Here is a 27,958-nt window from a genome sequence, read left to right as displayed (position 1 = left end):
TGCATTTAGATGGTGTCCTCCAATTCTATATTTTGTATTTTGTCCTATAAGGTATGCGTATGGATATTTTGGTCTTCTAGGGCCGAAAAGAATTTCAATTCAATAGCAATTTCATTATAATGATTATTTCATTGAATTTAGATGATGTCCTCAAATATGCGTATGCGTATAGAATTCTTAGGCCTAGGGCAAACGTCGAACTTTCCATGCACCGAACTTAATTACATCAAAGAATGCCGCCTCATTATCACCTGATATCCATTGTTTTTAATGAGTTCGGTGCATGGAAAGTTCAACATTTGCCCTAGACCTAATCTCCTCTAGGGTCGAATAGAATTTCAAGAAGTTGTGCATTACAATTTGAAGCAACAACTGCTGTTTCCATGTTAGGCTGATCCCCAAGTACTCTCTTTCCTGTTTGGCATAACGTCACGCATGTGTCTCTCAGAAGAGTGTTAGTGTAACGCGTGTACGTCAGATCTGAAGCGTCCACCATTTTGGATTTTGAAGAGCCAGGGAAAGTATATGTCCATGGCTTTACTAGGCCAAGGAAAAATAAGATATATTATACACACATAATGGCTAGCAATAGCACCTCAACAGATATGAGATAAAGCTATTTTTAATACGTTAGTTGATTACTTTCCATCATTTCATATCAGCACTGACTGGAAATAACAATCTTTAATTTCGTTTCTATCGATAAACGCGTGTGTATTCCAGACCTGCGCGCGGAAGAAAGAAAGAACGAAAGAAAGAGAGAGAGAGATTGAGAGAGAGTGAGAGAGAGAGAGAGAGAGAGAAAGGAAGAAAGGAAGGAAGAAAGGAAGAGATTAATAAAGCCAAGGAAAGATAGATTATGCTTAGATAACTATTGGCTATTTTTGTAACTGTGACATTAACATCACACATTCCTACAAAATGCATGACTCTAATGAGTTACCTTTGGACAATCAGCTTTCATGACGCTTGTCAAACAATTACTATGTCATCGCAGCCGTCATTTACTTTTGCTCCAGGTAAATCATCTACTTTCTGATAATCAAACGACTTGGTAGTATCCTCTTCTGTAGACGTATTTCCTGAAGTTTCGTTTCCTAAAAGAATACAATTTACATGGGCAAAATAAAAGGTTACAATGAGCTGGGATTGAATGTGTCAGTTGTAACCTAGTAACAGAATAATACGAAATAACAGACCTCAAGCATGATGACGTTTTATACCTAGACTTCCAGAATCCTTTTCAGTATTTTTTATTTTTATTTTTATGCTAGTTTTCAATATCCTCTTGGTATTCTCTAAGGAGTTTTAACATTTAAATTATATAGAAAAAATATCATGAAAAGAATTGTGGTAGTTTAGGTATGAAACGTTATCAGGTTTAAGGTCCATTATACATACACACAAGCATTTCCATTTCTTCTTTCTGTCATATCGGAAATCTACATATATACTGGAGGGGGGGGGGGGGGGGCTCCCTATTAAAAGGGGCCGGGGGTCCTCTTCGGAAATTCCGAAAATGACACCTAAAAGGGACCTGTATTTTGGGATGATGGGCATGGCAGTGATGAAATTTCACCCCTAAGAGGGACCAATCAATAACGCATTTTTTTGTTTGGTTTCTCGATTTTATTTGCACCAAACGGCGTCTGCTCTAACGAGTTTATGACGACGTCGTCATGTACAAATCGCTTGCCTTTTTTGCAGTTTTGTTGTTAATATCATACCCTAAAAGGGACCACGAAATTCAGTTGGTGTGCAATCTGGTCATCACCCTAAGCGGGACCAAAACCCTGATTTCAAACCCTAAAAAGGACGACGAGGAGCCCCGCCCCCTTTTATAAGGAAGTCCCCCCCACCCCGGGACACATGCATCAAGTATTGATATGGTGAGGGAGTCATTACCCGGCTTATCTGCGCTTGCCATGGTATCTGTGTTATTTGATATTTGTTCCTCTGATGTTTGTTGTAATGACTGGTGGGATTCAGATGCTAGACTGGTTATGGTCAGGATATCTGGTAACAAAATAGCAATGTTATACACTTCTAGAATGACAGACCTCGTAAAGTTATTTGGGCATTAATTATAAAATATGATCTTACGACCAAATAATACCCAGCCACTATTCTACTTTCCTTGGAAGCCCACCATGCATTACTATTTGCAAAAAATACACAGCATTCAATACCGTTTATATGTAAATGTATATGGACACGAATACTGTAGATTGCTTGTCAAACGTCTAGGTTAGCTCCTTTGTGTTTCACTAAAATTTTCAAAATTATGCAAATGAACACAATTTTGTATCCAATTTACAACAGTCTTCACGGTCGCGTTTTCCTCATGAATTATTAATGAGTTTGACAAATATATATTGATAGGACGTTAGTTGCGACAATCAATCAACCAATTTCAACAATGCGGAGGGTAAAGACACGAAAAGAGACTAATCTAGAACTCAGGGGCGCTTGTACGCCAAGAAAAAGTGGATGGAGTTATGCACTAGTAATTATCATGCTCTTCTACCAGAGTCGTTGTCACCTGACATCTGAGTGCTGGAATCTTTCTGATCCTTTTTCTTCCTTTTTAAGGTGCTCCACACAAAGAATCCAATAATGAGAATAATAAGAACCGCTATGATGACTGACAACACAATGACCACGCCTTCAAGCTTAGCGCTGCTTTCACTTTTAGCTTCTTTTGCTGTCAAAAGATAATAAACAATTCAATGTTTCCTTTAAGGCGCATATTTTAAGTATTGGCGCTCGCGGCTTCTCCTCGTGTGACGTTAAGACTCTCTAGCGCGTTCTCTAGTGTGCATAATTGATGAATCAATCAGTACGTGCGTTACACTAAGGCATGCTATAATTTCGCTTATGGAACGATGACTAGCGTTTCTGATTGATATGACGCCATAGTCATCGGTTCATCGCTAAAACGTGCTGCCATTAATATGAGCTCAGCCTGTACCTATTATCCATCAAATCTTACTCCAACCAAATTCATTCAGTATGTTTCTAATTTCTTCTGTCTAACCCATCTCCACGCTCGAAATAAAACATGTGAATAAATAGAGGTTATTCCACTGCTGGTTTGGTATTGCAGCCAGATCATTTTATGAGTAAAAGCGAAAGTATTTTTGTTTTTCCGAGCCCTCCAGGTGCGAATACTACTTCGACTTCACGAGATCTTACCTTCAGTGGTTTGAGATTTGCTAAGTTTTGTCTTGAAATCCACAAAACTTGATTCGCCATATACTCTAGACTTGTATAGATAGAAAAGCGGTAATTCAATTGCTTCCAAAGGATCATTCAAAGCATAATCTGTGACTTGGTAAAGGACTATTGGTCATTCATTAGCGTGATTCCATAGAGTTTTGGGTGCACTTGGGAGATTGCTTAAGCATGAAGGAAGCGTAACAGTCGCATAAGAAGTAGACTACCAAATGCACCTAAAACTTGATGAAAGCACACAAAACTGCTCTAGCGCGCGCTACTTAACCACGTCAGCGTACACTATCGATATTTGGATGCACATTCGCGCACGCTAGGTAATCAATCAGAGCATGCATTTTTATGATAAACCAGCTGGTAAACTTACGATCAGTGCTTCCAAGCCTGGACCTCTACTAAGTTCTGCCTCAAGAATGACACAACATCCGACAAACATATGCTTAACAAAACTATGGTCAAAAAAACTATGGTCAAAACTAAGGAATATTTCTGTTTCTACTTACCCCATCAACTGCCATGGTAACGATCCTCACGTGTACTCTATACATAGATCCGGGTTCTAACGGTGCGTTATAGTAACCATGGTAATACTGACCGTCACCAATGGTTAGATTCAAGACAGTACCCAGGATCTCTGCCGTGATGTAACTATCATTACCCATCTGTGTTGCCATAGTAACGTTGACTTCATTGTAGACAAAGGGTGGTTGTCGTTCATAGGATTTCAAGCGTTGTTCATTATTTTTGTTTTCCACTGCCACTTGATACACACTAAAAACAAAATATCTATTAAAAGAGCAACATGTACAATACGATTAACAACATGTATATTAAGCTCTTTGCCTTGCCATACTGGATTCCCTTCGATATACTATTACTAACACTAATATACTGTTGTACTAATTATTTTAATTGCAGACGATTACCTTTTTAATTGTCCTTCAGTTGCCTTCGAATCATTGAACAAGATCACCACCGTTGTTTCTGTAATGGCGTTGGCTTCATTGACTTGGAATCGAGGAGCATCAGCTGAGGTTGGCATAAAATTGTATCAATCCAGGGTTATACCGCAAGTTACTTTTAGAAAAATATACAGTAATAGAACTTACTAATCTTGCACATGATTGCACCATCGTTGCTATGACTACATGCCGTTGTATTCGCCAATCCTGGATGACGACATTCAACTATCGAGTTCTCTGTTCCATTACAATCCAGACTACTTAACCAGATAGTACCATTTCCCGGTATGAAGGTGGACTTTGGGTACACCTTACTTGCCCCGGTATATCCGAGCATACGACAAATCACCTTAGCATCGTTGATGTCTAGTCCCTTGTTACATATTGTGCCCCATACGTTACCATAGCGAACACCAACACGACCAGAGTTGGGTAAACTTCCGTCTTCTAAACGAATTTGCACTGCATTATCTGTTAGGTATGGTAAAAAATAGCACATTTCATTTTAAAAGCTAAAAGGAGGAAACATGTACGTTGATTTTTGGTTAACGGTATACTGCTTTAATAAAACTAAATTTGAAATTAACTTTGTTTATAGAGAATGCCACTCGACAGTAATTCAACTAATAAACTCGTGGTCCTCAATTCAAACGCATCTAGTTAATTAGGGACGGGACCGCAGTAACATTGGTCATCCGAGGCACGTGAAGTTCTAACCTTTGGGCGATCTTTACAAAGGCAGCACCTCCTCCTCAGTTATTCTAAGACCCTGAGTGTCGGTCCAGCCGTGGCTTGCTTGAACCACCACCAACCGCACAATAGACTGACGCTCTTACCTCAGCTAAGCTATAGCTGTGTTAAACTAACTATACATATATATACAATTGTTTAACATTTTGAATAAAATCCGACTTACTTGCTGGTTGACATAAGACACCAGCCAAACGGTTGTCATGGCAAGCAGTGTTCGTCCATCCACGATGATAGCATTCACTAATCGATAACTCATCGCCACTGCATTCCACTCCACCAATCCACAGTCCAACCTTCCCTGCGTTGAACCTCTTGATCGCCGCTAGTGCTGCTTTGTAACCAAGCATTCTACAGACCACGTGGGCGTCTGATATATCCCAAGTATCATCACAGACTGGTCTCCAGGTCCCGTTGTAGCTCACTTCTACGGAACCGAAATGATTGTATTCAACTCCAACAATACGAACAGCAACATACGATTCTTCTAAGGTGAGAAGAAAAAAAAAAGAAAGAAAATTAACGTGTGAATAACGGTTTTCGAACACGTTTACGTTTGACTACCATCAAGAAAAATATTAAAAGATTAAAAGTCGCTATTTAATTGCTATTAAATATTACCGTAAAACAGTTCGATAATACAACGCAACTCCGGAAAGGATAATTTACCCCACCACTCGTCGTCCTTTTTTTACCATTAATTTTGGAAAGGTCAGCCGTTCATAGAATATCAAGTCATTAATGAACAGCTATAATCATGGGGTATGTATTGTCTCGTACTAAATAATCGATCAATAATCTAAGCGCGTTTTTAAGGTGACAGGCGGTATATCTATAATGATGGACCTGAGTTCAATCCACTCACTTTGTCAATTATTTCTCTTTGATAGGTTCACTGCCATTTTCTTACCTTGTGTTAGCATCGCACAAGTAACAGAGGCATCTTCCATGTGTTCGCAGTTATGTTGACCCCATCCTTGGTGTCTGCACTGTTCCAATGACTTCTCTTCTCCACGACACTTTACTTCGTCTAGTAGTACGAATCCTTTTCCCTGGACTTTAGCAGTTCCTGCCCAAGATGCTTTGCTGTAGTTTAACATACGACAAACCACGTGAGCATCTGCTAGGCTCCAACGGTCATCACATACAGTGCCCCATACTCCATAATATCGAACCTCTACCCGACCTTTATTTGGAGTGCTTCCATTTACCAGACGAACAGCTACGTTAGGAAGCTGATCTGATGGGCAATAAAAGGGACTTTAAAATCATATTTTCAAAACAAATTGTAATTTTAGTTATTACTGACCTTCACTAACTTTGCAATAAGCAGCAGCCGTGAGTGATTCAGGGCAAAACGTGTTGGTCCATCCACGATGGTAACATTCACTGATCCATTGTTCTTCCCCAGTGCATTCAACATTACTCATCCATAAGCTACTATTCAAGACACTAAATCGCTTCTGCCCCAAAATTGCTCCTTTGTAACCTAGCATTCTACAGACCACGTGAGCGTCCAATATATCCCAGGTATCATCACAGACTGGTATCCAGGTCCCGTTGTATTCCACTTCTACTTGACCAAAATAGCTGGTCTTGTTTTCAACGAGACGAACAGACACTGAAAATAAAGGCAAAAACATTATTCCATAGTGATGATATTAATTTTCCACATCTCTTTTGAGGATAACAGCAGGAGTAGTTTGGCCTTAGCACGTGAACTAATCGTTGCAAATTGCAAGGGAAGTCCATAGCGCAGCGCAACCGTGACGTCATAAAAACGTAGACAAAGGCAAAATTCGGACAAACAAACTTACAAGTTTACTTTCAGCAGATAATTTTCACAAGCCGATCGCAGTTGATCTTAGTTTACATGGGTTATTATTGTAACTTTAAGTAAAAATAATAAAATCGGTTCGTATAATCGTCGTAGCGGTTAAACAGAATGCAATGTTTGTCCGAATCTTTAAGCTATTTTTAGAATCAGTGCGCTGCGCTATTGATAAATAAACGAAGTAAAGCCATTAAAGAAAATACTGAACGATGATATATGATATATATATCTATATATTTATAAATATTATATATTTATTGTGACTACATTCCACTATTTAATTGGTAAGCTTTGACAACGGTGAGATCACCTAAAAACTATTGCTAAAACAAATTGATTTCCTAAAGGCTCGTGCAATTACAAGAACTTACAAAACATTACTCGTGTCTATTAATTTCCAAATTGTACTCGAGATCGTGCGATTTCCTATACTAATCCAATGGACTGAATACGATGCTCTGATTGGTTATTGAGCTTTTGAATTATAAATGAGTACGGTTAATCGATTGTCAACGACCCAGGTCAGTTTTGCGAGTGTGGTGGACCATCTGCTTCGATTATTAATCCCCACCCGGTTAGGTCAGTTGATAAGAGCATCGGTCTGTTGGGCAAAAGGTCGTGGTTTAAGCCTCGGCCGGACCAACACTCAGGGTATTAAAATAACTGAGGAGAAGGTGCTGCCTTTGTAATTATATCTGCAAATGGTTAGACTTTCAAATCTTCTCGGACACAAAGACTTAAAACCGTAGGTCCTGTCTCCCAACCCTACCTACCCTGAAGTAAAATGGGGGACATAAAAGAACCTGTTTGTGATAGAGTAGGGGATTGTCTCCCGGTTCAACAGCCTATTCCAATTTGGAGGCATAAACTAATCTACTAGAAATTCACACTCATGATTGTAAGCTGCAAGGCTGCTCAAAGCGCCTTAATATGCAGCCCGTAAAGTCCTCCACTGGTCATAAATGTAAAGCGCATTGAGACCATGTGAAATGCGCTATATAAGAAACTCCATTATCATTAATTACCATATTATGTTGAACCAAGCTTAAGTATCCCATACAGCAGGGCAGTAGTATAGGGAATGGGGGTTCCAGCGCAATCTCAACACGGGCAAGACCCGTGTCAAAAATCCACCTACGGACGACCCCCACTCCAAGTGTGGTTGAGGGCAACAGCGCACTTAAATATGTTAGTCTATATATGGAGTGCGAAGAATGTAAGAGAACTTTTAAGAAAGAAGCGGATTTGAAAAAGCATTTGAAAATGAAGACGAAGTGTATGAGCAGTTATGATTGTGGATGTGGTAAGAAGTTTGAGACTAAGGTTAAATTGTTTTGGCATTGTCAGGACTGTGAGTACGACTACGACGACCTAAAAAGTGCTTGGTATTAGGTATAAAATATTTCCTATTATATAGATGGAATCCCAAAGCAACTTCAGCACGGTGTCAATACCCGGTAACGGTGAGATTGACGTTAGACAGTTTTGGCGTCAGTCAGAAAGGAAGGTTAAAAGGACTCTCCGAAAAGGTATAGAAGAATTAGGAGCCCTGAAAGCGAGCATAATGGTAGAAGTAAGTTTGTCAAAAGACGAGGTAATGACGACAGCAATGTTGCGATCAAAGTCGTTAGTGATATTAGAATCCACGAATCTGGATAGGTCACTCAGTGAAGCCTTAGAAGCAATAATGGAGTCGCTGTCTAACTACACGAAAGAAGGATCGGGTTGGACAGTAGAGGAGGTTGAAGGAATAGAGATAAGTATAGCCAGGTACGTACCCATACGAGGGGGGAGTTACGTACCGCTACCAACGTGGGTAGAAAGGAAGAAGGCTATTGTAAACGTGAAGAATGAAGACAATCGATGCTTTATGTGGGCAATCAGGTCTGCACTGTATCCAGCAGAGAAGGATCCCTGTAGGACAAGTAAGTATCCCACAGATGATTTAGAGTGGGATGGTGTGGAATTTCCCATGCAGTTGATAGACATCCCCATATTTGAGGAAATAAACGATCTAGCAATTAACGTTTACGGAGTCAGAGAGCAGACGATAGTACCGTTAGTTCTGTCAAAAAGTAAAGGAGAGCGCGTACATTTATTCTACCACGGCGGACACTACTCATGGGTTAAACACATTAGCAGACTATTCTACAGACATACTAAGCACAAAGGCAAAAAGTACTTCTGTGACTGCTGCTTGCTGTCATTTACATCCTTAAATGCCCTAAAGAAACACGATGAGATCTGCCGCGGAGTCGAAGAAGTGGCGCAACGGATCCAGATACCCACCAACAAAGAGCTTTCATACGCAGACCATCAAAAGCAGATGCAAGTGCCTTACGTGATATATGCAGACTTCGAAGCGTTGATAACTAAGGAAGAGCAGAAACGTGGTGCCACGAATAAGGTAGGATTACACGAGATCTGCTCCTTTGGTTACATAGTAGTCAGATCAGACGGTAAAGCAAACCCTCCTGTGATTTACCGAGGTAAGAACGCAGCTAATGAGTTTCTAGAAGCATTGCGAGAAGAGGAGGGGGAGATTAGAGAACAATTAAGACGTCCAAAGAAGATGGAATTTACCAAAGAGAACCAGGAGGCTTTTAACAAGGCAAAAAAATGCCACATTTGTCAACATACGCTTCTTCAGTTTGGAAGACGAGCCAAGAAAGCGTGGGATGAAGATGGAAAGTATCTAGGAGAAGCTCATTTTAAATGCGGGAAGTATGCTAAGAAAGGTGAGAAGCCGGGAAAGCCCTCCACGCACTGCATTCACTGCCACAAAGCATTTGTTGAGGATTTCTATGTGGATAAGGTTAGGGATCACTGCCACATCACGGGTAAATACAGAGGAGCGGCTCATTGGAAATGCAATATAAACTTCAAAGTAAATCCAGACATGGAGATTCCGGTGTTCTTTCACAACCTCCGCGGTTACGACTCCCATTTGCTACTACAAGGAACAGACGGCTCCGACGTCAAATGCATACCCAACAACAAAGAGCTGCTACATGTCCGTAACTGTGGGTAAGCTAAAGTTCTTAGATTCGCAGCAGTTTATGGCGGACTCCTTAGCAAACCTCGTAAAGTATAACACCAACTTTCCCATTTCCAGTCAATATGGCGCGGAAAGGAAAGGAGTCTACCCATACGAATACATGGATTCCTGGGATCGATTCAAAGAGTCCCTACCACCCAAAGATCGCTTCTACAGCACCCTAAACGAGTCCGGTATAAAGGATGAGGAGTACCAGCATGCGTTAGACGTGTGGGAAAAGTACTCCTGTGAGAACATGGGGGACTACCACGACATTTACCTACGTTCAGACGTAGTGCTGCTCGCAGATGTTTTCCAAAGCTTCAGAAAGATGGCTATGGAATATTACGGATTGGATCCCGCTAATTTCTACACGGCTCCTGGGCTCAGCTGGAGTGCTTTGTTAAAGAAGACAAATGCGCAGTTGGATCTCCTAACGGAGTACGACATGTATCGGTTTATGGAAGACGGTATTCGTGGCGGCGTATGCGGACCCAGCCGACGTTACGCCCGCGCAAACAACCCCTTAGTAGAGCACGACCCAGAGAAACCAACCACATACATTTACTACCTGGATGCGAATAACCTTTATGGTTGGGCAATGTCACAGTACCTACCTGTGAGAGACTTCGAATGGGATCCAGTGAAGCCGATAGACTTCTACATGCAGGTAGGAAAGGAGGAAGACAAGGGTTACGTCTTAGAAGTGGATCTGGAGTACCCAGAGCGCCTGCACGACGAACACAATGAGTTCCCCTTAGCACCAGAAGCGATAGAGATACCATTTAAGCAGCTAAGTCCGCTGCAAAAGCAAATGTGCCCTGGTTACAAACCGTACAGGAAACTAACTATGAACCTGATGGATAAGAAGAAGTATGTGGTACATTACCGCAACCTGCAGTTCTACGTGCGACACGGAATGCGCGTAGAGAAGATCCACAGAGTCCTAAAATTCACGCAGGAACCCTGGATGCGCCCCTACATTGACTTTAACACGCAAAAGCGTACCGCAGCGAAAAATGACTTCGAGAAAAACCTCTTCAAACTGATGAACAACAGCGTGTTCGGAAAGACAATGGAGAACATCCGCAAGCGCGTAAGCGTAAAAATAGTCAGCACCAAAGAGGAAGCAGAAGCATACGTGTCACAGCCAGGCTTCGTTAGATACGTAGAAATGCTGAACTTCTACGTGATTCACATGAAAAGGGCAAACCTCTTACTAAACAAGCCCGTTTACACAGGCTTTACGGTGCTGGATCTATCGAAGCTGCTTATGTACGAGTTCTACTACGATAAGCTTAAGCCAAAGTACGGAGACCGCTGTCGCCTCCTGTACACAGACACCGACTCCCTAATTCTAGAAGTGCAAACGGAAGACGTTTACAAAGACTGCCTCCCCGACATAGACGAGTACGACACCAGCGGTTACCCGAAGGAGCACTTCCTTTACTCTGCGAAGAATAAGAAGGTAATTGGGAAGATGAAAGACGAAATGTTAGGAAAACCCATAGTAGAGTACGTGGGTCTGAAACCAAAGATGTACAGCGTGCTAAAGTTAGACGGCGTAGAAAAGAAAGCTAAAGGCGTAAAAAAGTACGTGGTTAAGAAGGACATTACGCACGAGTCCTACCTCAACGTATTACGAACACGCAAGGAACAGCGGCATAAGATGAACAGCCTGCGCAGCTATGGTCATCAGATACATAACGTCACGCAGGAGAAGGTGTCACTGTCTGCATTTGACGGTAAGCGATGGATGTGCGATGACGGAGTGCACACGATAGCATTCGGACATCACACGATAAGCAGTTCTTCCATGACGAATCCGCGCGTGGGACCATCGTGAAGATAATACAAGATGGGCTGACCCTTCTTAGCTATTACACTTCGAATCTGGTAAGTTTCCAAAGACCAGTTAGGATCCGTAGCTCTTTTGGATCCTCCTTCTAATTCACCCGGTCCGTAGAGATATCGGACTGTGACATTACCTAATTTTTTTTCATGGGGGAAGACCGCCCTTGAACTTCTGACGTAGGACTTGTGTTCCACGTGTTTCTTTTTTATGGCATCCCTGGGTTTTATTCCCGTAGCCCTGGCCGCCTCGTTGTTCAAAGCCGCGACGACCTGGGGGAGCCTCTGAGTCCATTCCCTGTTGCGTTTGGAGGGATCTTCCAGCTCTTTCCAATACTGGTACCCAAAGAGACGCTCGGCCAAGGTCTTATTAAATCTTTCGACGATGCTCTGACCCCTGTGGTACTCTGCCTCGGCTCTCCTAATCTTAGTGCTGTGGTCTTTCAGGGTCTTAGTAACCACGCCCATGAACTCCGTCCCCGCATCCACTTGCAGCAGCTTAGGCCATTTCAAGACGCGCTTATAAATCCTACCTAGGGCTTCTGCGACTTCCCCAGAATCCTTGCTGGTTATGGGTTCGGCGTCCTTGTATCTGCTTGCGATATCAACTACGGTCAAAGCGTACCTATAGGTCTTTTTTCTCACCTTGCCGTGCGGTAAGAAAAGCAAATCCGCCTGATGAACTTCATTGGGGATATTTACGGTAAAGCTGGGCCTGGGAATGTACTTGGGCACGGGAAGATAAACCTGCCAGAGGGTTTGTTTTTTCAACCAGTTCTTAGCCATTTCATCTGATACCCTGGCCGCGGTCGCGAGTTTCTTGATGGCCGACGCTCCTTTCCAATAGCCTTCGGGTCCATAGTAAATCCTTTTGAGTTTGTCCTCTACGCGGCCCATTATATGAATAGAATCGCGCTTCGCTTGATTCAAGCGAAGGATAGGACAAGATTGATCTTACGTCCGTTAAAATCCACCGTCTTTCCGTCCACCTTAATGGTGATGTTTATGCTTTCTACCAAATTAGACAAATCATAGCTTAAAGAAATGGGAGTGTATTCCACTGGGTCAAATGGATTACCTTTGGGCAGAAACTTGGACATAAGAGAAGACTTTTCTCCATTGTTGTAACTATGGACCAAGTCGCAATAGACTTCGTAAGAGGATGCGACTTTCCATTTCACGGGTATGGCTGTGTCGGTAATTGTCTTGCCCGAGGCACATAATAAAGATCCCAATGGGTCAGACTTTCCAAAAGTTACTGAATAGTTTGGCATATTATGTTTGAAGGTCATTTCGTGCGGCAATCCTGTGGTGAGCGTATAACCGTGTTTTGCTAATTCCTTAGCAAGGGTGATTGGTGTGTAATGTCCATCGGGCAGCAATACGCCTTGATAATTGCCGCCGCCTTTATGCTCAGTGACCAAGGCATTGACTATATTATACCAAGAATTGTACAAAGAGCAACTAACCAGCCTAACCTTATGGGCTTTAATGGGGGGATTCAAATAAGTGGTAAAGTTATTTTTATCGCTTTCCAAAAAGACGATCATATATTTCAGGAAACACAGTTCCCTTCGTTAGAGCAGATACGCCAAAGCTACGCCTCCGGCCAGCCCTGCGACTCCTACGAAGACCAACTCATTGTCTTTTTGTTTCTTAGAAGGCTGATAGTAATTCTTGAACTGAGGCTTTCTTAACCCCGTTAATGCCGCGGGGTGTGCTTGCGCATAAAGTTTAAAGGCGTAGTCTGTATTTTGAAAGTTCTTATCCGCCTGCATCTTGTCTTGGTAGTTCTTATCCAACCAATCCCTGTAAGCTTGTCTTTTTTCATTCCAAGCTGCCACGTCCCTTTGATATTTCTCCAGCGCTAAGTCGTGTCTCTTCCTTTCGGCGGCTAAATCTCCGCTTTTGTCGCCTCTAACTAATCTATCCAAATACTGACCACCATAATTAGCTCCAGTGAATGCTAAAGCTGCAATAACTCCACCTGCGACCACGCTAGCCATTATATATTAGAAAATCACAGGGATTTTCACGAGTTATGTCGTTGGCAGGTACTTTTCCTTCCGTAGGTAATCCTTTACCATGATAGCCCCGCCTACGGCAGCGGTCATTTTAGCAAAATTAGCGAAGCTCTTGCTTGGGTCTTCAGTAAAGTCTTCTTTGAGCACTTTCTTACCAACCCAACCAATACCCGCAACAATGGAAGTAATGATAGCTGCTTCTTCAACAGTTTTCAATAACGCGGTTGACATTATATTACAAAGCGAGAAGGAAAATCTAGGTCGCCACGGCACGTGGTGATAAATCTACTCCATTTCAGGGATCTTACTTTTTCTAACAGCCGGTTCCACGGGTGCGTGCACGGGTGCGTGATATGTTGGCGGCACATGCACGGGTTCTACTTTTGGCTTCGTAGCCCGCCATTGTAAGTAGAGGCTGCCTGCTGCTATGATGACTCCCAACGCGCCAATGACGTACCCAGGATTAATAAAGGATTCCTCTTCTTTCACTTCCACCTTTTCTTCTTTTTTGGCTTTGTTCTTTTTATTCATCTCCGCGAGCTTCTTACCGGCAGCGACTCTGCCTGGAGATTTAACCTTGGTAATCTTTTGCTCCTCTTGGGGCTGCTCTACCTTCGACTCTGGTTCACTCATTTATATCTAAGGACTTGAAGGACTTGATAAGTACTTGAGAATGACTTAAGGACGACTTGGAAATAACCTGGGCGCGACCTGACCAAGTACTTAGGGATGACTTAACTAAGTACTTGAGGCGACTTGATCAGGTACCTCAGCAAGTGCTGCCTGGAAGACCTTTTCGACTTCTCTGTCCTTCTTGAAGTCCTTCCAAGACACCAGTACCTCCTTCAAGTCGACATGCTGAGCTACGTGAAGTGCCGCAGAGGCGACTGCCATTAACTTACCGCACTTCAAAGACAACCACCCGCAGGTTATCTTAAGTTCTTGGGCGATGACATAGTCCTCGCTTATGTCCTTCCGCAGTTGCTCCACGTCGTCTATGGGCAGCGCAAGTCCGAGAAGCTTGGTGGCAAGTCGGATAGCGGAGTCTGCTACGGCGTCGGTGGTCTTACTTGCAAGGGCGGCCTCGTACCTCTTATGGAACTTCTTAACTTCCTCTTCTGACAACTTATTAACTTGCTCATGGGTAAGTTCCTTGCCTATCATTTCTTTACACTTCCCCGAAGACACAAGGATGTTAAGTTGTTCCTTGAGGTTACTTTCGTCTAACTGTGTGTGGACTTCATCTAAGAGCTGCTCAATGTCCATATACATTAGGAATCAAAGACTTTAAAGATCGCAGATCTTTATGGAATACGGAAACCTCAAAGAGAAGATCATTTTGGAATGTTGGTGCGTCTTTAAGTGGCGCATGTATTCGTGTAACTGTTCCTTGGATATCTCACCGCCGTAGTCGCTTAAGATGGTTTCCAGGTCAGACTTACTTGGAGTATAAAATACGACAAGTGGACCTATGTTTTCCCTGAAGGGCTTAGAGACGCTGGTAAGCTGCTGGGAAAGCAACCAAACGCTAATATTGTCATGCCTGCCGCTAAAAGCGAGCTTCACTAATTCGGAGGTGCGCCTTTTTACGTCGTCCCCACAGGCAATGTCATCCAGTATGAGTAAAGTCTGTGTATCTTTAGGGAATTGCTTGTGCCAGAACTTAAGATGGCTGGATAACTCGTTGGGGTCTAAGATATCTACGAAGAAGTCGTCATCTTTCACTCCTATGCCCGTCCAGGTGCGGTTATTCACGTAGGTGGGGCATAATAGCACGATGTAGTCAAAGCGGTATCTAAAGGGTCCTAATAGCTGCTCCACGACAAATTGGGTCTTTCCGCAGCCGGTGGGTCCTACTATCAGAGCATTGCAGGGAATATGGTTCGGATCCATTATATATACGATGGACCCAGTGGACGCAGTAAGAAGAATTGTCGCCGACGCAAAAGATAAAAGAGACACCATAGAAATGCAAAGGGAGGAGATCGATCGGCTGCGGGAGCGCGTGCAGGAATTGTATGATGAAATGTGCGGTCTGAAGCGCGCGGAAAGGTTTGGTGCGCTTTTGACGATGGCCGGTTGGGCAAAAGAAAGCGTGCAGGACTTTATTAAGTATCCCTTATAAGGGTTAATAAATTCTTATTATATAATGAAGTGTAAGGATTGCGACAGGGAGTTCAGTAGCAAACAGGCTTTGCAGTATCACCAAAAAAAGAAGGTATGTTTTAAAGAGGTGGATAACGTCACCACCTGTGGCACTTGCAGCCGGCAGTTTAGCAGTAAACAGGCGCTGCGATATCACGTGGAAGGAAGGGTGTGTTTGAAGTCTAAGGAAAGACGCTGTGCTGATTGCAATCGGCTATTTAGCACGCCCCAAATGTTGCAATACCACCAAGAAAATAGGGTGTGTTTAAAGGATGTATGTGCGCGCTGCGATGAAGATCTCACGGACGCATGGCATCAACATAGATGTCGTGGTAATTATGATTTGGACGTCGTATGCGAGGAGCATGGTGATATCGCTGCGAGATGTTGCCCAGCGGAAACCATAAGGAAGTTAACTCTTCGTAAGAAAGAAATAGACCAACGCTTTACGGAGTTCGACCGCGCCGAAGGTACGCGCTGGGAGAACGCAGAGTATTGGAGTGCGCCCTGTGACGCGTGTGGCGGCTTAAGGAAAGGAGATGATCATATCTGGCAGTGCTTGTGCCCGCAGCATTGTCCCCGCGGTTTTAAGGAGTACTTGGATCGCTTTGATGATTGGCATGCTCAAAACATGGAGGTAAGGAAAGCCCGTAAGTAAAGTAGGGTTTGCGCAAAGAGTCTCAAAACACGCTCTTATATTTATTAATATTCTTTGATTGTTTATTAAGAATAAAAGAAGAAACATTAATAAATATAAGGACCCCTTTTGGAGAAGGTATGCAGAACTCAATAAGAAAAGAAGAAACATTAATAAAAATAAGGACCCCTTTTAAAGGTATATGCTAGCCTACGCAGCCGCCTTCTTAGGAGGATTCCTAATCACCCTTTCAATATATGGACTGTATTACTTGCGAACTACCTGCCGACTGCATTACGCCCACTCCTGCACCGCGTAAAAAATACACCTGCCTTCATTGCGACAGGGTATTCTCCGAAGGATCCTTTGTGGGGCATTGGTGCTCCGCGGATCCTAACGCGCAGCGGACTTTAGCAGACGCGCTTAACTACAAAGAGGAGATGGAGTGACTCTTCTTTCAATGTCAAACTTCCATCGGCCATTTACCTTACCATAGCTGCGTAAGTGGGTGAATTCCTCGCCCTGAATTACGTACCGCACGCAATCCGGCGCCCAAAGGGAATATTCCTTGCCTTCTAAGTCTTTGAGGACTAACCGTAAACGGTCGATGTCTTCGAAGACGACGTAATTTTTTATTTCGTATGCTTTACCGCAAATCAGGTCACGCCAGTGTATTTGGTTGACGATCATTATATCTATGAAATATTCTAAGGTGCGTCTTTAGCGTCTCGGGGCTTTTAAAGCGTTTTATACACCATTTACAAGGAATGCGGATGCCGTCCACGTAGTTATCTATGGCACGACAGACAACGTCGTAATCGTCGGACACCATGGTTCGGAAATTATTCATGTCGTACTGCGAAATTAAGTTAGACTGGTCTGCGGACAGGACGCCGTTTCCCTTGGGGGTCTTTAATTCTATGCAAAAGCCATTTTAAACTCCTTATGGGCGTTGGAGATTAGTAGATCTGGCTGACCGCGTTTGTAACCTTTCTTCCAACATGTTATGCGCTTGCTGGCGGAGTCCTGTAGTTCGCCTAAGCCGGGGGTTAGGATGACGTGGGGGTGAAACCGGCGTGTGTAATCGACGACTTTGAAATGCAGGTCAGATTCATTCTCTATTTTGAAGACTTTCTTATTCGGGGTGTCAAACCGCCTTTCTATTTCATACTTACCTGTCTTTCTCAACGCAGGCAGGACATCTTCCAAGACCCAATCCTGGAATGTCTCCGCCGTTGGCATCTTAGAGCTAAATATCAACTGATACAACCCAGATTCGGTTACGTACAGGGAATTAGGCTGTGAATACAGGGGGAGGCGATTCACCTCCACTCTAAGTTCGCTAAGCTTTACCTTATACTTTTCACGAACATGCACCTTAATTGCATCTTTTGGGCGTTCGTAACCCAACGCCAGCGCCACTTCCTTTGCTTTGAAGTATAGTTTATCGCCTTGCACTATGCATTGCAGTTTGGTTTCGTTGTTTTCGAATACGCGAAGCATTATATACCAACGATATTTTTTAACAAAAGGATGAGCGAGTGGATCAATAGGCAACGCTCTTTAGCTGATTCATTTCTACGCTTAGCTGCGCGTCAGACACGACGAAGACGTAGCAGTTTATTTTGTCGCCGTCGCCCGCGGAGGCATTCTTGGTGCGCTTGATCTCCAATGTTATGCCATCCTGCGTATTTACTAGACGTAAACCCTGGCCATGTAGGTCTTCGTCGTTAATGGTGCGCATGTCAATCCACAGCGCATATTTATCCTTAAAGAATTCCTCGGGACTTACCTGGTCGCCAAACTTGCGCATTGCCTCTCTGTACACGTCTGCGGGCTTTATCCCCTGGGAGTAAACCTTGTTTGGAACGCCGTTTATGTTGACCCCTACGTTAGTAATGTTAGGGTTGTGAAAGGCCTCGGAGTCGCGCTTACCGGCTTCGTAGGGTTTGGCAAACACCAACATTAACCCCGTAAGACTTCTTCGGGGGAGGTTAATGCTTTGGTTGATAACCTCATCCGTCTTATCCAAGAAGCTGAACGTCTTATACATCACTACGTGGTCGTAAAGGAATGCCTTTCCGGAGCTGTATTCCATGCCAGCGCTACGGGCCAGCTCTTCGCTGTACACCGTTTCGTACTGTAATTCTAGATTAGTGATAGAGTATGGGGTTGTTGTGGTAAGTGCAGTGCTTAGCCCACCAATAATGTTATTAGCATCTGCTAAAGTTACTTCAAACTGTAGCTCGGATAACTGTCTTGGGTAATACACACCGTGATTCGTAATCACTTCAAAGTCCAGTGGTATGACATACTTGCTACCATAGGCGGTCTTTATTCGCTTTGCGTCTGCCACTGCGGTTTCTCCGCTGCCGTCAGTAGGTTGCGTTTTCGTAGGTGTGCGGACCTTACGCAGGATAACACTACCAATTCCTTGTTCTATCCTTTGCGCGCGGTCAAAGGCTGTCAACCATAAGTCTTTGTACGTGGTATACAGATCGTACCTATTTAAGTCCAGCAAGGATTCCCCAGCAAACTTTACGCGCATCTTAGAAACAATGTTGCGACCCACGTTGTTAACGATAATCCTTTCGTCTGTGGGGCTTGACTGCACCGCTAGGTCGAACCTTAACGCCAAGGTGCCAGGAACTAAGACTAGGTTATCCGTTAGGCGGGGCACGCCTACGTACAGGGTTTCCCCTGGCTTAGCGCTAGAAGGTGTGAATGTGACCCGGTGAAAGGTGCGTTCTGCTTTCAGCCCGCCAACCTGCTTAGGTAATACGTTGGGATTTAACTTTGAGCTTATCATATATAATGGAAGTAGAAGGAACAGACCCCGACTTCGATCCCACCACTGAGGAAGGTCAGGCTGACATTAACGACGGTGATGAAGAACCGCTGCTTCCCACCCAACAAGTCGACGATTCCCTAAGGGATAGGATTGCAAAGGTCCTAAGACATCCCAAAGCACGCGAGTACACGTTTCCGCGTGAGCACATAGAGCTTCAAAACATGGGCGAGCCGGAAGCAGCCGCGCGGGAAACCGTAGAGTGGGCAACGCAAGAGCTAGAGCTGCGCTACGACAACTTTGATGCTGACGACGTAAAGCTCACGGAAAAGGGAAACAAAGTCCTCATAAGCGTCCAAGACTTAAGATTTCCCGACAAAGACCGCTGGACAAAACCGCAAAACCTCTTTGATGAGGAGGGCAACGTTAGGGGTGACGTCTTGAGATTAAGAGGCTTTCAGCGTGCTACTAGAAGCCTGTTAGAAAGGCTGCACAACTTAACCGAAAGGACCAACGCGGAAAAACGTGCCGCGGATCTGCAAAGGGAGTTAAGAGAAAAAGATGTAGAATATGCAAAGCAAGGTCAGCTACTTGCCGATGCTGAAAAGAAGTCCGCCCATCAAGATGAAAGAATAAAAGAAATAGGAAATCAGGTGGATCAGGCCCTGCGCGAATTAGACAAAGCACGGGAGGACTTAGGAGAAGCCCAAAGCTCTGGCGCCTCAGTGGAAGCACTGCGGGAAACGTTGGAAGAAAGGGAGGAGGAATACATGAAGCAAAACCAACGGCTTGCCGACGCGCATAGGAGGGAAGTCGAATTTAAAAATCAAGAAATAAGGGAGCTGGTAGACCAAAGAACCCAAATTCGACGCGAAAGAAATCAAACTCAAAGGGCTCTTAACCTCACCCTGCAAGAGTTGGATCTAATTAAAGACGATACCGATAACCTGCAAACCACCATAGCCGGCTCTTTAGTGGAACGGCGACGGTTAATGGCTGAAATCAATACTAAGGAGGAACAAATCCGGCAAAGAGATCAGGCCATCGAAGACCTGGAGGGGCAAATAGAGCGGCAGCAAGAAGTAATCAATGACCAGGCGCGCCCCGAAGAAGAAAGGGAGGCAGCTCAAAAGGAAGTAGATACGCTCGAAATACGCCTTGCGGAATTACAAGCGCAAAAGGAAAAGCTGGAAAAGGAGCTGGGGCTTACCACCAAGGAAAAAATAAAAAGAGCTCTGGTGAAGTATGGTATTCCGCTGGCATTTGCGGTTGCTATTAGCACCGTAGTAGGAGTCATCCTATCCACGCTTAAGGCTACGGGCGCGGGCGTAAAGAAATTAGGCAATGGGCTGACGGACTTGGGAAAAAAGATGGCAGCCGGTCTTCCTGGGCTGCTGGGTTCGGTTGTTTCCTTGGCACTTAGGGCCGGCGGCGAACTGTTGAAGTTCGTGGGGAATAACATTTGGATCCTCGTAGTAGCTATTGGGGTGGTACTCCTGAAGAAGATTCAGGGTTAATCTTATCCGGGTACGTTACTGGTGGCTTATCGTCGTCGGGCGCCCGAGGCATCCTCGACTGGGGATAAGTAAAGATGGTATTCGCGCCGCCTTGATAATGCGGAACTAGCGGCAGCACACTCATGGTGCTAATGGGCTTATGATTCCAAGTAGCATCCGTTGGAGGATTTTTTGCCGGGGCGGCATTTATCCGAAGGTAGGCAACGTCGTTGGGAAGAACCTGAAGCTTCGCATATTGACAATTGGCTATCATGTGAAAAGTTACCGGCGTTAAGTCTTCTACAGTCGGCGGTGGGGGTTCCGACGAGAAATGAGCTGGGTTCCTATTATTATCTTTTTTTCTGTAGGGTAGTAATGGGCGGTCATTCTCATCAACGATCCTAAACCCGACATTACACGAATACCCCATCGAAATGCTAATGGTACACATGATCAATCCCAGGCCCCCAACCTTCACCCACAGCCCGGTGTCATACCAATGCTGTTCTAAGTAGTCCTTCTCCTCCAAAAAACGTAGAAACCAATCTTCCTTCGCGTGTGGGTTCATATATCTAAAGGCTCACCACCGTAAGAGTGCTAATGGTCTTGTGATTATAGGCTGTATCTCTCTGATTTTCTATGCTATTTATGCAAACGCTCCCGGTGTCATCTACGCGCATTTGCAGCTTTACCTTCCCATGGCAATCGGCGACCATGTGGAAAGTCCAAACCGATAGATTTTCGGCGCTGCCGGGGTTGGGCTCTACGGAGAAATGCGCAGGCTCCCTGTTGTTCGTCTTCGCGCGCATAGGCTGCAGTATGCCATTCTCATCCAGGAACCTAAAGCCGACGTTGGCGTGACTACTCGTGCCAATGCAAATACTACAAAGGATTAACTTCTTTCCCGAGTAGTTCAAATTCACGGACATGCCCGTGACATCAACCCAAGATGCCTGGGTGTATTTTTTCTCGCCTGTGTAAGTCGTATAGACACAATCTACTCCAGCTACGTAGGGGTTGTTCATCGCCATATATAATAGCTCAGACCAACGCCTGCGGCGGCTAAGCCGGCTTTTAGTAAGTTATGGTCATATTCCTCAGGTATCGCAGGCAGGACCTTCTTTTTGGGCTTCTTCTTTACGTTCTTTGGTGCGGGCTTTTCTACGTGCTCCTTCTTAGGCTTCTCCACGAAATGGGGGATGCTTCTAAGAGTGTCAGAGTTCACGTCGTTCACCCCAAACTTCATGTCCTTGGTAGCTCGCTGCAGCTTATTGTTGTAACCCACGACGGAATTGATGTTGATAACCAAATTACTTGGCATCAACCAACAACCAGGCGACAAAGCGTAATCCAGTCGCACTTTAGACTGCTGCACTGCAAGTTGATATCTCTGCACCGACTTAGAGATCTCATTCTCGATAACAGCGCTTTCGAAGAGGACAAGGAATACTTGTTGCGTTTCCTGTGACGCACCGGAGGCATCTACGATGGGGCTGCGAGTGCTAACCTGGGCCCCTAGAATGCAGTAAACAAAGGCTTCGATGCTTCGATTAATCCTTGCTAGGTTTTTCAGTCCAATGCCCTTTGCGGCAAAGAAAGGCGCCCAAGGATACTTTTCTTTGCTTTCTATGTAGTAAATTAAATTACCCTTCGTTCCGCTGCCTCCTAAGTCCGAGAATTCGTAAGAGCTAGGATACCCCATGCCCGGCGTTTCTATGCTGGCACCAACATACGAAGCATAGGTGTAAGTCTCTCCTAAACCATGGGCGGTACCCTCTTTGTTACGAAAATCGGGGTTGGTAAGCTTAAACTCATTCCTTAATCGCTCCCATGCGACTTTGTCATATTTGTTATCCTTCGGGTTAAAGATAGTGTCACTAGGAAGCGGCGCTCCTAACTCAAACAATATCCTACGAATAGTAAAAGCAACATGAAATCGCAGGAAAGGAATATGGAACATATCCGCGGCTATACCGCATCCTTTAGTAGCAGCCCAGACGGCAAAGTTTAACTGCTGCGGCCAATACCGCATGTTGGGACCTGATAACCATTCTCTGGATTCTTTCCCTGAGGTATGTTTCATGGCAGTTTCTCTAAAGATGTCTCTGACCTTTGTCTTGAAAGTCGTAGGACCCACGGGGATTTCTAAGGAGGTAACCATCTTAGCAAAGTCATTCGCTCCACCTTTGTTGTCGTAAAATGGGTAATTCTGGGTTGCCGGCAATAGATTCTCTGGAAAATTAGGTTGCCTTTCTTTATGCTCGGGTTTTGGTTGTAAAATCTTAGGATGCTTTGGCTCCAAGTCCGCATTGCTGTACATCCTAGAGCCGTTATAGTAAATCACATCGGGTCTTCTTTCGAACTTACTAGGGTCTGCATGCGGAAACATCTTCCTAAAGGCCCTCCAGTTCCAGTAATCCCGGTTGTCGTGATGTGGCTGCTCCTCAATATCATTCCCAAAAGCGTCGTACATTAGTATATATAATGGATGTTATACCATCAGCACCTCAGTTGTACCCAGATGTTCCCAATTATCACACTACGGCACCAATAACGGAACCTAACGAAATGAATGCCGAAAACTTCAGGCTCAATAAAGCAAATTTAATTATGGCTTACTTGGAAGGGCAGGCAAAACACTACGAAAAAGTTAGGAAGAAATACGTCAGAGCCCGGAGTACGCTACATAAGATTGCGATAACTTCAGGATCCATATCCGTTGTGTTAACGGGCTCTGGCGTTGCTACTTCGCTTACCGGACCGGGAATAATCGTTGGAGTTCCTTTGGCCGGCGTTGGGGCAGCTTGTGGTATCATTTCGGCTGTTGCTACGGGCATTATGAAACAGTTGTCAAGCAAGATATCCAAGCATGACACGACAATAGCTCTGTCAAGGGCTAAAGTAAATACAATTACCGATCTTGTCTCAAAGGCTTTGCGTGACAGAAAGATAGACGACGTCGAATTCTCGCTTATTCTGGCCGAAGAAGACAAATACGAGAAATTAAAGACGGACATAAGGAATAAAAAAACAGTCGTAAAAGATCTTTCCGAGGAATCTCGCAAAAAGATCTACCAGGAGGCAAAAGAAGAGCTTCAAAGAAAGCTTGCTCAGTAAACATCGTGACAGGATTCTATTTACATATCGAACGCCGGCTGTCAGGTTCATATGCAAATTAGTTTCACAAAATATTACACAAAATATTACGCAGCCTGCATCGTTTTCACAAAATATTACACAGCCTGCATCGTTTTCACAAAATATTACACAAATGTGAAAAAACTTGTGTAAAATCATCGCCTGGGAATCCATCCCAATAGGGGGTGGTTGGGGTCTATTTTGTAAAATATTTCGTAAATTACGTCAGGGTAATAAGGAATATCCTTATTCAGCCGACAAAACATCCACTCGGCTTTTGTCATATCAGAAACCTCAGGAATAGACTTACCGGTAATTTCAGACAAAAGATAGGGAATAGCTTTGTAATATTTTCCTAGTTTTAATTTTTTCAACGCTTTCCGTAGGCTTTGTGGGGTTGGCTCTTCTAAATGGTCTATGATTTTCTTCCTTACTTCGTTGTTTAAATATATCGGATGTAAACCTTGGATATGACTCATCCAGTCCCTGAAGTATTTTATTCTCTTATATGGCGTTTTCTTACGACCTCCATTGGCGTAATACTGCTCTCTGGTAGCATTTGGTACGGCATTACGAATATTCTTACCACATTCGTAACACTGCGCTGACGTGTCGTCTTCTATTTGCATTTTTTTACCACAACAAATATACTTATTTGGCTTAGTAGGTACAAACTTGGGTTTCAAGCACTTTACACAGAAATCATAAGCAAACTCTTTACAATCTTCGCACTCCATATATAGACTAACATATTTAAGTGCGCTGTTGCCCTCAACCACACTTGGAGTGGGGGTCGTCCGTAGGTGGATTTTTGACGCGGGTCTTACCCCGTGTTGAGATTGCGCTGGAACCCCCATTCCCTATACTACTAGGGCTATTGTTTTACCAAACTTTATTTTTATTGCTTCATACATTAACTCATCATCATCTGAATAGCAAGTTTCCATGGTTATTCTTTCTGGCAGAACAACACGAGGTTGTACGTGTTAAAAATGAAACTTACCTTGCGTGGCGTTTTCGCAGGTGACAGCAGCATCTTCATGATGGTAACAATCATGTCTTCCCCACTGGGTAATAAAACAGTCCTCAAGGGATTTCTCATTACCAAGACACTTAATATCATCCAGTAGAATAGGACCACTTCCTTGAACCTTAGAAGTTCCTGCCCAAGATGCTTTGCTATAGTTTAACATACGACAGACCACGTGAGCATCTCGTGAATCCCAAGTATCGTGGCATACTGTGCCCCAGACTCCAAAATATCGAACCTCCACTCGACCTGAATTTGGGCTGCTCCCATTAACCAGACGAACAGCTACGTCTCGACGATGATCTAACGTAAAAAACGAATGTTCAAAAGCATATTTTATTGTATTATTAATTGTATATGTCTAAACAATCTTTAGTCTTTGACGATTTTGAAAGCTTTATAAAGCATAAAGGATAAAAACAGCGGGAATGGTCGACAAAAAAATGGTCTATAAAGTCACGTACCTGACGTGCAAACAACGCCAGCTCGACTGTTAGTACAGTTCCTATTGCCCCATTTCAAATTCTTACAGCTTTCAATAGTGGTTTCATTTCCTGTACAGTTTACTCCCGACAACCAAAAGTCATCCGAGCCTTGAAACCCTCGAATGGCTGCAATAGCACCTTGTTCATATCCAAGCATTCTGCAAATGACATGAGCATTCTGTAGGTCCCAGCTAGTGTCACATATAGACCTCCAATAATTGTTATAATACACTTCTACTCGACCAGCGTTAGGTAAACTATTTTCCACCAAACGAACATGATATGAACAAATGCAGCTGTTAGCCCTATTAGGAAGTAATTGGTAAGGTTAATACTAGATCTTGAAAATACAGAACAAACCCGTGTATGAGAATCTAGATTTTAACAACCTGTTAAGCTAATGTTTTTTTCGTTTAGACCCTAATTTACATAAGAACCTGTTTTAGGCTAAAGTTTCAAAGCCGGTTCTTATTTAATCAAATAGAGTCAAAACTAAAAATTCATAAATAAAATAAAATAGACTCTGTAAATTAAATTATATACAGTGTATTGCTTACTATCAATCACGTGACTTTTTTGGAGTTGACTGGGGGGCAAACAAGCGGTTGACTGGGGGGCAACTAGCGGATGCTAAGTCAAAACATATCAAAATAAGTCCTCAAACTATTTTATTTGACTATTTTCACGACATCAAACCAGAAAACAAGAGATCAAAACAACCTCCAGGATTCTACAAGTCATCAAAAAAGAGCTATTACCGGAAGTGACGTCTGTTGATAGCAACCTATTTGCAGTGTTTTTGCTCCGATTGCAGTCATTTGGAGAAACGTTATGCAAAAAATTACATATATTACTTAGAGCACACCTGCCAAAAACGAGTCGCATTTTTTCCAACAGAAAATACTAAGAGCCTGTTTAAAGCTAATAGCCTATTTAGTAAACACCATTCCCATAAGAAACATTTTAGGCTTAACTTGAAAAAATATACGTAGAGATAACTAGCTAAAAACTAGTGTGAGCTGCGTCTGTGTTTCTAATGAAACAGTAATGATAAAAGGATAAATTATACACCGTGAAAACATGAAAAAATTTACTGACGTTTCGGACGCTAGTCCGTCGGAGTGAAAGAGCAAAATATAGGTTCGTATACGCATCAGGTTTTTTGCTGTAGCTCTTCTAAATGACCACAATAGACTTACAATCGTACTGAGTCACTGATCCAAAACAGCTACCCCATCAGTGCTGATCATATGCGTTGCAGTGGGTTTCACAATAGCAATATTTTCATTGGCATCAAATAATATTTGTTCTTTTGGCCAAATATCATAGGAAAACAAAAAAGTTTACTTATGTGACTTAAAGATTTAGTCGGCTTGTTTGTTTAGCATTACTTAATAAAAAAGAACGAGCATGTCACGAGTATGCGTGACACCGTAAGGCATCAATATCCAACCAACCATTTCAACCAGCCATAATATATATCTATATTTTAAAATATACATAATATGTACATATGCATTTGTCCTTTACTTTATTTTTTTACTAAAAACGATTTGGCTTTTAATTTATTCTGAATTAAAGCAATGTGTCAATTAAATCCTCATCATTTCTGGAGAGTACCCGGGTAGTTGCGAGAGGTATTAAGATCTAACTTATTATTATGAATAAAAAAATTGTCGAATGTCGACTGCTCATTTTTAAAAGTGTCACCAAGGTGTATATGTCTTTCTACTCTATTATTATATGGCTTTGTTTCCACATTTTCTATAGGCAAAAAAGTAAAAGTGCAGATCGCGGTTACACGTTTTAAATCTGCGAGTGTGGAGCCAGACTTCCCTGTTGTTTTCACACATTAAGCTAGTCACGTTGATTTTTTCACTCGCTGAAACATTGAAATCACGGCTTCCCACAGGTTTCCCAACGCCTTCCAACTCACACAAGGACCGCCAGTGTACTTTAGATTGTGAATATTGTTTTATATCTTGAATTACCAAGTAAGCTTATTTCGTGAAATTATAAACCTTGTTGTGCAACTTGGGCCATTGTCTAACCATGAGGTTATAGTATTAAGTCTGTTGGTTATGCAAAGAATGAATTGGAATAACAGCTTACCAAGCTTCACAAACCATACAAATGAGGCAAAGTAAGTAAGAACACCTTCAATGTTAGGCTACCTGCCATCGGCTGACTAACCATTTGGTTTTTCTACCTGTGTTATCGAACGCCAGACTTTCGCATGTGAATTAATAAATTCATTATTGTAAATAGATAGCTGTAATTTATGACCTTTGCCTTTTTTAGGCTATGACAGACATTTGTGTCTGCAAAATAAAAATAACCCATATTCAGTAATTGTTTTATTTAATAAATCATAAACTTTAATGAATAACCGATAGAAACTTTATGAGCAACTCATTCAAAAAAGGTTTCAATAATAATATATGGAAAAAAAAAATAAAAATAAAAAAAACATTCATCAGCATGACGTATTAGTTCAAGCAGTGGCCCCCCCCCGGAAGACAAACGATCGTGGACATGGCAGCAGAG

The 27,958-nt window shown here is 43.1% G+C and overlaps 1 protein-coding gene across 3 annotated transcripts; it reads right to left on the bottom strand.

Annotated features, from left to right (window-relative positions):
• On the bottom strand, window positions 1–27,544 carry LOC148909014 (scavenger receptor cysteine-rich domain-containing protein DMBT1-like). Of its 3 annotated transcripts, none has more exons than XM_089034364.1 (14): window positions 27,524–27,544; window positions 25,391–25,716; window positions 24,900–25,229; window positions 6,256–6,567; window positions 5,857–6,186; window positions 5,113–5,433; window positions 4,344–4,667; window positions 4,161–4,263; window positions 3,738–4,005; window positions 3,196–3,265; window positions 2,543–2,704; window positions 1,906–2,016; window positions 944–1,097; window positions 1–540 (listed from the first exon to the last, which is right to left on the bottom strand). In XM_089034364.1, the coding sequence occupies exons 1-13, from the start codon at window positions 27,538–27,540 to the stop codon at window positions 973–975; spliced, it is 2,799 nt and encodes a 932-aa protein (XP_088890490.1). In that variant the 5' UTR covers window positions 27,541–27,544; the 3' UTR covers window positions 1–540; window positions 944–972. The 3 variants fall into 3 exon arrangements, with proteins under 3 accessions (XP_088890490.1, XP_088890491.1, XP_088890492.1); XM_089034365.1 differs by having other exon boundaries at window positions 1–535; XM_089034366.1 differs by lacking the exons at window positions 1–540; window positions 944–1,097; window positions 1,906–2,016 and having other exon boundaries at window positions 2,567–2,704; window positions 3,196–3,260.
• Window positions 27,545–27,958: the final 414 nt, after the last annotated feature.

The sequence above is a fragment of the Actinia tenebrosa genome, unplaced genomic scaffold, assembly GCF_029948245.1.
Source record: "Actinia tenebrosa isolate PJP-AT-01 unplaced genomic scaffold, QUT_ActTen_1.0 PGA_scaffold2__45_contigs__length_23673736, whole genome shotgun sequence".
NCBI classification, from domain to species: Eukaryota; Metazoa; Cnidaria; class Anthozoa; order Actiniaria; family Actiniidae; genus Actinia; species Actinia tenebrosa.
The sequence above is the reverse complement of the archived record's forward strand: the minus strand, read 5'-3'. Positions and strand labels throughout refer to the sequence as shown.